Consider the following 10214-nt stretch of genomic DNA (forward strand, 5'->3'; position numbering starts at 1 on the left):
CCCATTCTCACAATGAGGTGCTTTTGGCTTCCCCCAGCTACAACATTGCAACTTTTTATTCCAGTCAAGGCTTGTGGAAAAGTAACCGACAACCAACCCTCAACCCCGAAGTTGCACAATACACATTTGTCACCTCCATACCCCACCATGGTCCTGCCCCCATCCCCAGGGAGCTCTCTCCAACAGGAGTCAGACTTGGTTCCTAGGACATTGCACCAAACAGGACACTCCTTTGAGCTAACAGCCCCAGCTTCTCAGGGCAGGAAAGCAACTGCTCGTTGTTTGAAAGGCTGATGACACATTCTGCAGATGCAACCCAGGGCAGGAAACCCCCTCCAAACACTGCTTCAGGGATGGAGACGAAAAGCCAAGCATGTGAAGCCTTTGTCAGGACAGGACAGGACATCTGTAGCCTTAAATGCTGCCCCAGCCTGGGCAGAGCAGTGCTGCAGTGGAGTCCTCACCCCCTGGCACTGACCAGTCCCATGCACTAGTCAGCTACAGACGTTGTGTTACAGCAGAGTGCAAGGAGGCTTGGACAGTCCCACAGGATTCCTGTTTATTTCCTTACTCCACTCTGCAGCCAACTCACCACCAGCAAGGGAAGGGTCGGAAAGCAGGCAGGGCACATCTCTCCCCTTGTCCCCAAGCAGAGCCTCACCGTGCCTGTCACAGGATGTACCAGGCTGCAGCTCCTGCTGCCACGGCCATGCAGGCTGCCAGCACCAGCTGCACCAGGGGCTGCCTGGCCAGGCCCACGGCAGCGTGGAAGGGGCAGCCGGGGCTTGCCATGCCTGCAGGACACAGAAAGCACTGTTAGCACTGCCAGTCCTGTGCCACATGCCCGTGGCAGCCCCTCAGTGCCACCACCTACCCACTTTGTCTGCATAGTAAGGGCATTTGCGGACGTCTCCTTTTCCGTCGTGGACTGGAAATCCTCCGTCTTGGGCTTCTTCTGCCAGCGACCTGCCGATCTTGTCCAGCTCATCAAACACCTGCAAGTGGTCACAGTGAGCACATGAAGCAGGCAGAGCCAGGCAGCTCTCAGCCAGACCCCTGCAATCACCTGGGGAACAGGCAAGCACCACTCCTGCTTCCCTGTCCCCAAACACCTTTCGGGGCATCCACTGCAGGGAAGGGGTGGCACCTGGCACATGTTGCAGCTCCAGGAAGGCACAGCCCATCCCAAGAGCATTCAGTCAGAGCCAAGAGCAAGGCAGCACCACCCTGCTGCTCACTTCCCAGCCTGCTGTGGGTGGGAGTGTGGGGCAACATGCTCTCCCCTCCCTGCTGCAGACCCTCGGAGGATCCCAGGTCCTGCAGTGGTCAGGCAGCCCCTCCCGCTGCCATGGGATTCCATAAGGATCCTGCCAAAGGAGCCAACCACAAAGGACCTCAACATGTTTCTGGCCAGTTTAAATCACACTGACCTGCTACAAGCACAAGATTAAAACTTCCATCCAGTAGCTAAATCTGTGTTCATCCCCTGGGGCAAACAGCAGCTCAGTCAGGTTTGATGAGAGGCAAATGCTACGGGAGGAACAGGAGGCTCCAGACAATTTTGACCATAGGGCAACAAGTCAGACCTGAGACGGGAGATGAATTGTCACCAGGGTGGTGCAGCACACTCAAACTGTTTGAAGCTGTCTTGGCACAAGAGCTCTCTCCCCTCACTCTCACAGCCACACAGCCTGTGGGAATCTTCAAGTCATATTCATTTTGCCTTAATCAAAGCACTTGGCTGGAGTGTTGGAGCATGGGAGGAATTCCAGCCTGAAGCTAGTGAAAGAGCTAGTTCAACTGGAATCCAAACCCCTCAAGGAGGGACCTGTGGTGGTCTCAGCCCCAGACCACTGGCTGGCTGAGTGATGTGACTGAATTAACCTGGGCCACACCTAAAAGCAGCAGCACCTACCCACAGGAGATCAAGGGATTTGTTTAGTACCTGCATGTTAAATCTGAAGGCTTTGTTGGCCTCTTCCACAATCCTTTCCTTGGTGTTCTTGTCCAAGTCCAAAGCATTCATTCGTGCTCTGTAAAGCTGCTTGAACTTCTGTGCGTTGGAAATGTTGTCAAACGTGTAGAATTGGATCCCCTCCTCAGTACTGGGCAACTTCAGGGCTCTCTGGGCTACCTTCTTCAGCACCTGGCCACCCGAGAGGTCCCCCATGTAGCGAGTGTAAGCATGAGCCACCAGCAGCTCTGGCTCGTGTTGTCCCACATGATGGATTCTGTCCACATATTGCTGAGTTGCCTCTGAACACTGGATCTTCCCTTTCCAGTCTTCCCCATAGAAATATTTGAGGTCTTTGGCCAAAGCTTCTCTCCGGTGGAGCTCTACGGGGAAATACAGAGGAGCAAAGACTGGGTTGTCCTTGTTGCGATCCATCTCCTCTTCCAGAGCAGAGTAGGTGAAGTAAAGGGCCACGGTGGCCAGCTATGGACAGAGCACAGCTCATGTGAGAAGCTACTCACTAGATGGGCATAACTCATCCTCGTGACTACTCCTGCCTACGTGGAATTGGGGTAAACGAGAGCAAACCCCCAGGCCTAGCACAAACCCAGCCTGGAGAGCCTGTACAAAGCAGGCACTGCTTGATGAAGGAGCAAAGGCACTGCTCTACCCACCACCATAGCACTCCCAAGGCTGTGGGGCTCTGCCTTGGAGTCTGCATCAGTCACTGGGTGCATCAAAGAGATGAGGAGCAGAGCAACACCCACCTTGAAGAGCTCCTTCTTGATGCGGCCCTTGAGGAAGTCCTTGACAAACTGAGTGTTCTCTGCACGGTCGTGCGATTCCTTCGTCCCCTCCTTCAGCAGCTCTGAAAGGTCCATGGGGCTGCGGGCAGACAGGAGAGCTCCTTTCACCCCTGCCTCTCACAGCAATGAGTTTATCCCTTCTGTGTTTGGAGGGATCCCCCACCATCTACCATCCCAGTTTAGACCCTCAGGCCACCCCGTGGGTTGAGCTGGCAGCTGCTGGAGGAGGCAGCAGGGTGGCAGCAGCCCATGTGCAGCCAGACTTGCCACTCCAGCAGGACTGGGGCTTACCAGGGGCTCTGGCCAAGGATGCTGAGGCAACTGCCAAGGACCTGCTGATCCCTGCACACCCTGACTTTTGCTTCTCATCCACGTGAGCCCAACAACACTACACAAAGAAGCCTTAAGTATATGGGCAGGGTAAAGGGCATGGGGGCCTTGGTGGTATCTTCTGCCAGAGAAGAAAAAAGGCTCAGGTTTCCCAACTTGGATATCAACTGTTGGTGAACAGATGAGAGCTGAATAGCAAAACAGGGCAAGAACATCCTTAAAAAGTTTATTTCTGCTACATTACACTGGTTTTTCAAGTTTCCATAAGGTGTCTTGTTCTAAAAAAAGACCCAAAACATTAACATCTATGATTTTAGAGTACAGGCACTGCACCTACCTGGACACAGAATGAACTGGGTTAGAAAAGGCCTTTGAGATCACCAAGTCCAACCTATGACCTAACACCTCCTCATCAACCAAACCATTGCACTGAGTGCCACATCCAGGCTGTTCTCAAACACATCCAGGGACAGTGACCCCACCACCTCCTGGGCAGACAATTCCAGTGCCCAGTCTCTCTTTCAGTGAGGAATTTTCTGTCATCTAATCTAAACTTCCCCTGGTGCAGCTTAAGGCTGTGTCCTCTCATCCATTCTGTCAGTGGTTGCCTGGGAGAAGAGACTGACCCCCACCTGGCTGAGCCACCTTTCAGGTACAGAATCAGGACACTGGTACAGTATCAACACACACTCACTCAAATCATGCTAAAATGCACCTGACAGTTTTTATCACTAGTTTGCTACAGCTACCACACTGGTGTTAGCTCTAAGAGAGACTTTGAACACTCCAGACCCACTGAGTGTGCCAGCAAAGCCAGCAAACATTGACTTCTCGTGAAGCTGAGCCTATCAAGCCAAACAAGTTGACCAGCCTGTCTAGGTCTTCTAGGAAGCACCCCAGTCACACTTCCTGTTTTCCAAGTCTGAAGCTGTAGCTTTTAGAACATGTATGTTAATTTGTTTTTTAAAGTAACCTCCTAGAAAATGTCCTTGCCTAGACCTGGGTATTCTGTAAAGGCAAGAGCTCAGCAGAGCAGACTTCACTTCTAGAGTCAGTTTTCAAAACAAGAAGCCTGCCCAGAAAGCCATGGAAAACTGTCTCCCCTTGGTCAGGAAGACACAAACACAGCTGCCAAATAGTCAAAGTGTTTCTGAAATGTGACTTTCATAGTAGAGACTAAAAAAACAACTGTTGTCACCCCTGCCAGATCATTCTTTCCCATCCCTTCCACCCTTACAGTACAGTTTGACTAAAGATTTCACAGCACATGTATTTGATTGATCACTTATTGGGATCCCTCACTTCTTTCAGATGAGAAGAATCACTCCTTTACCTGGAACATCTCTTGCCTTGCCCAAGGCTGTGTCAGTGCCATTGTGTAGGACAGAACTCACCTGACAGCACCATCTTCTATTTCCTCATAGTGCAAAATGTCTTCCTCTGCCCCCTCCGGGCTCTCCAGGGCTGATGGCATTGTGGTGACTGCTGGGGATCAGTCTGAAAAGCAAAATCAGAGGGGGGTTTTCAGGGGAAGCTGCCTTAGCAAAGGGATGGGTGTGAAATGCTGAATAGTCCAACCAGGAGTTCTCTGAGCAGCCCCACTAGGCAGGGCAGTGAGGAGCAGCCTCTGGCTGTTTCCACCTCACACCAGGCACTTCCAAGGATGCAGATTTGCCTGTTCAGTTCAGCCACTTCAGGTGAACCTCAACACTGACACCCAATTAAAAACACTCAACACAGCAGCCTGCATTCTGTTCCCCCCTTCAGGATGGCTCCTGGCTGCAGATGAGACCTCCATGCTGGGAATCTGCACTGGACTTGTGAGCAGGCTGCTTTCCCCTGGTGCTACCAAATATTTTCCCCAATGTCACACTCTGAGCAGAGTTACTGGAAGACCCTCTCCTTCACTCAAGAAGAAGAAGAAGCAACATTTCCACACCAGTACAAAGCTTCCCTGGAAGTAAGCAATAGTGAATTAGGCCAACTGAGCTCTGAGGTCAGGCAGCTCACAGGAGAAACAAGAACATTCCCTGTGACAGAATAGGGCAAGATGAACTTCCAAAGCAGGGGCAGATTTCACTGCTCTGCCTTTCCTGGGCCACTCTCCAAGCAGAGTGAGCTGCAGACAGCTCCTGCTCCCACTCACACCCTCCTCTCCTGTCCATCAGAATTTACTTCAAATCCCATAAGTAATTGGGTTTCCCCTCATTTGCAAAAGGAAATAAAATCTCCTTGGATGTAACAGGACACACAAGCCTTACCCAGGAGCAGGAACAAGACACACCTGGATTACATTGGCTGGGCACAGAAATTCAAGCACCTCATTTATAAAATGGACCAGTAATCAGCTTTGTGCAGAGCAACACACCACCACCTTTCAGGCAGCCTTGGGAGAGGAGCAAGGAGCCAAGCTGATGCTGGCTCACTCACCAAGCCACTCACCAAGGGAACAATCCTGGTGCTTCCCACTGCAGTTCAGCCCTCCTTGTTGGGCTGCATCCATGGACTCACTGCTCAGCCCACAGCTGGGGACTGGGAGAGCCAACAAGCAGCTGCCTGGAGCTGGTCAGCACAGGGCCAGCATTGGCACAGCAGCTCACACAAGGACACCAGTTAGAAATTAATTGCTCTCCAGTTTCTCACCCCAGAGTTTCTAAGCCCTGCTTCACAGCCACCCTCAGTGCTCTCCAACAAGGATCCAGGGCTGAGCCCCATCCTCAGGTGCAGCACCTGGTCTGGGGAATCATCACCAGGTGAAGGTTTCCCCTGATCACAGAATCTTTATGTTTCCTGGGACAGAAGACTGACCAAGTGCATTGTTTTGTGATGCCAGGAGCCCAGGCTGGGACAGAAGTAATTCAGGGTTGTATGGGGTGGCAGCCCTACAATCTCACCCCCCTCCCCTGACATGGCACCGAGCAGCCTGCCCACCCCAGGATAAAGGGCAGGCCAGAAACCAGCTTCGGGTGCTGTGCTGTGCTGTGCTGTCTGTGTGATCACTCACCAGGCAGCTCAACTCAGGGACCCATCTTCACTCCTCATACAGCTTTGGAGTGGGGAAATGCCCACTGTGGGCAAGGGAACCAAAGCACAAAGGCAGATGAGCCAGCTGAGCTCAGCCAGGAGCCTGTCGTGGGCACAGGAGGAACAGCACACTCGCCACCTGCCAATGTCACCAGGTATGTGACACCCTGCCTGCTCTGCTCATGGCAACCCAGGACCTTCTCAGGGCATGGAGATCCCAAAATGAAACTAGACAAACTAGTTCCAATTTATCTTATATTCCCAGAAAGCCAGAGCCCTGGAGGTGAGGTGTGCTGTCTCCACATGCTTGAAACAGCCACCTGTACAAAGCAGCAGGTGAGAGCAGAGCTGCAGAGCACTTGAGCCACACTCATCCCTTGGGAGAGGCCTGAAGGCTGACATCAAATCCAGCCCAAGGGAACGCACCAGGTCAGATCTCAAAATCAGTGGTTAACAGCAGGTTCCCCATGGCCAAAGATGGCCCTGAGCTCATCACACTGCTCACTCACCAGAGCCTCCACTCCCACAGCCTGAGCATGCTCGTGTTCACACAGGAACCTAGAGGGGGTCTCAGAAGCCTCCACCCAACCCTGTTACTGGTGTTATGGAAGCACAGCTAATGAGAATGGTGAATGACTGTCCCAGGAGCACAGTCTGCTGCTGGGAGCAGGGGTTACCATGCAAAAAGTCACTGAAGGCCCTGGGTGCATTCTCAGACTTGTGTTTCCTCTGGCATGTTTTACAGGGCTCAGCCTACGTTCTTCTCTGTGGCACTGATAACACCAGTCCCTGTAGCCCCAGGTGAGGGCAGAACTCGTGCAGGAAAATGTGGAAGCTGGAATTTTTCCCAATATAGTCTCTAGCACAGACACATCCCCAACAAGACAAGCCAGCACAAAGCCTGTCCTTCCCTGTGCTGGGTTACTGCACAACTGGGAGGAAATGCAGGCAGAGCCACTGTGTCTCATACCACCACACAATGTTGCTTTTACTCAAAAACTGGCAACTGCAAGCCCCAGTTTGTGGTCACAGCCTTGGTTTCTCTGCTCCTCTGAAAGGGGGCACGTCCCACACGCCAAGGAGGAGGCTCAGGCAGTGCCACCTCCTCTGCAGAGGCTGGAACACCACCTCATTTGCTGCAGGGAGCTCTGCTCACCCAGGACCTGGCTGATGTTCAGGGTACCTCCCAGTGCCCAGACAGAGCCTGCCTGGGAGCAATCCAACAGCTACCACTTGGGATAGCAGGGCTGGAAAGTGGGGAGGAGGTGTGCTACAGGACACCTCATCATTCCAAACATTTCTTTCCCAATGACAGTGTTCTAATCCCCTAAGAAAACAACTCCACCTCATCCTGATGCATGCAGTTTGTCCCTACACACATCTCCTCACCAAGCTGCACACCCCAGATGCACAGCTGTTCTTCTCAGGGTAGGAAAACATTTAATCCAAATAATCCCAAGCCTCTTGAAGGAAGAAGACACTGCTGCTGCAGGGAAGGAGGAGTGGAAGCCCTAGATTTGCTTGGGTACTCTGGGAGAAGTCTGGTAACCCACAGGCAGTACAGAGTTCATATCTGCTGTTTAATTTGCATGCAACTGCAAGGCATTTCCCCACACACAGAGCTCAGAGTGTGGTTGGACCTACCATCACTGCAGTGGGAACAAACCTCAGAACCTCAGGCCTAAAGGCTTGAAGAATCATCCCAGAGGTTACCTGGCAATCCCAGCAGGAGAGATTCTCATCTCCATTTCCTTCTGGGGAAGCATTTGGCATGGCTAATGCTAGAAATGGAGCCTCATAAACTAAATTGCCATATTACTCAATCCCAAGTAAGTTAAAGATTTCACCTGAACATAGCCTAAATTTAGGCAGTAATTCAAGTCCCAGACACTTCTAATATGTCAACACAAATACTACACCTGTCTTCTAGAGCTGCAGCCCAGCACCTCAACAAACCAAGCAAAGGAAGCTGCTGGTGACCTCAAAGACCTTGTCGAAGTCTGCACTGTGGTGGTGGCACTTGTGCCAGGCAGCCCATCAAGAACCTATTTTCTCACCCTGGCTATAGGAACAGACAAGGGGTAAGTCAGGGCTGGATGTGGGCTGAGAAAGAAAACATTGTGACAGACATTCACGATTATAGCATACAGCCTTTGTTCAGCAGAGAGCCAGTGCTTGCCCTGGCGGTCATGTCAGCTGTGCCTGGGACGGGCCAAGCCGGGCCAGTGACAGGCACTTGGGGCTGCAATGTGCAATGCAGAGCTGCGTGTAGGTGCTGAGGCACGAACAGGACGACGGCCAATAATGGAAGAGGAGGAATAGCAAGAGGCCTTCGTTCTCCAAGGGCCTCCTGAGCCATGCAGGACTAAGGAAATCCAAGCGGCCCCCGGCAGCACACAGCTCCGGTCCCGGCAGCCCCAGGCGTCGCTCTCGAGCAGCCGTGCCAAGTCACTGCGGGCTCCGAGCACCAGCGCCGGCCGGCGCTCGCTCGTGGGGACCCACGGCAGGAGCAGGGCGGGCTGAGAACGGCCGGCCCGGCGGGCGGGCAGCGCCCGGCCCCGCGCGGCACTCGGCTCGCGGCCGGGGGCTGCGGGCCCGAGCGGCGCGGCCCGCACAGCCCCGGGCCCCGGCGGGCAGCGGCGCGGAAACCGGCTCCGAGGCGGTCCGGGAGGGCTTCCGGCGCAGCCGCCGCCGGGAGCGGGCGGAGCCGCGCGGCGCGAGCCCCGAGGGAGGGGAGGCCCGCGGGCCCGGCCGCTGCCGTGGGGACGCGCCGCGCACTCACCGCTGCTGCTGCCGCCCTCGGCCCCGGCGAGAGACAAAGGCCCGGCCCGGCGCGGCCGCGCGGCTTTATGGCCGAGGGGGCTCCGAGCGGCCAATCGGGAGCCGCGCACGGCGCGCGCCGGCGATTGGCGACGGCGGCCGAGGCGCCGCGCGAGGATCGGCCCCGCTCCGGAGGCGGTTGGGGCGCGAGGCCGCGCACGCGCAGAAACCGCCGGTGGGTGGGGGGGGCGGGTGGGGAGTCACGTGCCGGCCCGACCCCGCCCCCCACGCTCACCTGGCCAGCCCCGCCCAAGGTGGGCGGCCGGAGCGCGAACGCGCGCATGCGCAAGCGACGCCGCGCCCTGGCAACCGGAACCGGCGGCCGAGGAGGGAAGATGGCGGCAGCGCTGCGGCACCGGCGGCTTTGTTGGCGGCTGCAGCCGCGGCACCCAGCGCAGCTGCCGCCTGCAGGGCCGCGGGGACACACGGACAGACAGCGAGGGGGCCGAGGGCACCAGGCCTTGGACTTCTTTGGGCTGCGGCTCCAGTCCGTGAGCTGAAGGAGGGAGCTCAGCGCCTCTGAACACAGATCAGGAGCTTTTGTTGACTTTTTTGTTGCAGGCTGTGAGATGGTCCGTGTGCTTCACTTTAGTAATTGTCCACATGTGGGCAGAGAGTCATGTGCCTTCCTCTGAAATGCACGAAGCACATTCCAGCCATCTCAAAGCAGTCCTTTCTCTCCCAAGAGCTTTCCCTATGAACACCACCAACTGCCCGTGTTGTGTCCACGCTCCTCTGCGCACCTGCAGCTCTGCGCGCTGCCTCTCCCCTCTCTGCGCCTCTCTCCTGTAGGACTCGTTCTCATCAAAGAAAGCCTCCCCGCTCCGTGAGTGATGCAGGAGGGGCAATGGCAGCGGCAGAGGGCTCAGCCCCCAGGGCCGGTGCCCCTTCCATGGGCTCCCTGAGCTGGGCTGCAGAAGAGCCAGAGCGCCTCTGGCTCTGCCCGGCCCTGCTGCCGGAGCTGCTGCGGGAGAACCGGGCCCTGGCGAGGCGCTGCCGCCACAGCTCCCGGCAGAGCCGGGGAAGAGCCGAAGGCAGCCTGGCACTCAGAAGAGGAGCAGACTCCGCTTCTCGCCTCTCCTCTGACTCTCCAGCTCATCTCTGGGCTTGCTGGACATGGCAGGGAATGTATGACCAGTGCTGAGCCCAGGCACTGTGATATTCCCACCCATAGGTGCTAGGAACCCCTTTGTTATTCCTAATAACAAAGAGGTTTCCCTGAAGTCTTCTCCACCCACAGTTGAAGTTTTTCAGGCATAGACTTCCCAGTCATGTTCTCA

The 10214-nt window shown here is 55.2% G+C and overlaps 1 protein-coding gene across 3 annotated transcripts; it reads right to left on the minus strand.

The window, feature by feature from the left end:
• Positions 1 to 38: 38 nt before the first annotated feature.
• HMOX2 (heme oxygenase 2) lies at positions 39 to 9098 on the minus strand. 3 transcript variants are annotated; one of them, XM_085592454.1, is made up of 6 exons: positions 8897 to 9098; positions 4485 to 4587; positions 2722 to 2839; positions 1946 to 2437; positions 879 to 995; positions 39 to 794 (listed from the first exon to the last, which is right to left on the minus strand). In XM_085592454.1, exons 2-6 carry the CDS (start codon positions 4562 to 4564, stop codon positions 513 to 515), a joined length of 1089 nt encoding a protein of 362 aa, XP_085448580.1. In that variant the 5' UTR covers positions 4565 to 4587; positions 8897 to 9098; the 3' UTR covers positions 39 to 512. The 3 variants fall into 3 exon arrangements, with proteins under 3 accessions (XP_085448580.1, XP_021396484.3, XP_085448581.1); XM_021540809.4 differs by having other exon boundaries at positions 875 to 995; XM_085592455.1 differs by lacking the exon at positions 8897 to 9098 and adding an exon at positions 8263 to 8296.
• Between the last annotated feature and the right edge of the window lie 1116 nt (positions 9099 to 10214).

Source organism: Lonchura striata, chromosome 14 (assembly GCF_050655825.1).
Source record: "Lonchura striata isolate lonStrDom1 chromosome 14, ASM5065582v1, whole genome shotgun sequence".
In the NCBI taxonomy this organism is placed as follows: Eukaryota; Metazoa; Chordata; class Aves; order Passeriformes; family Estrildidae; genus Lonchura; species Lonchura striata.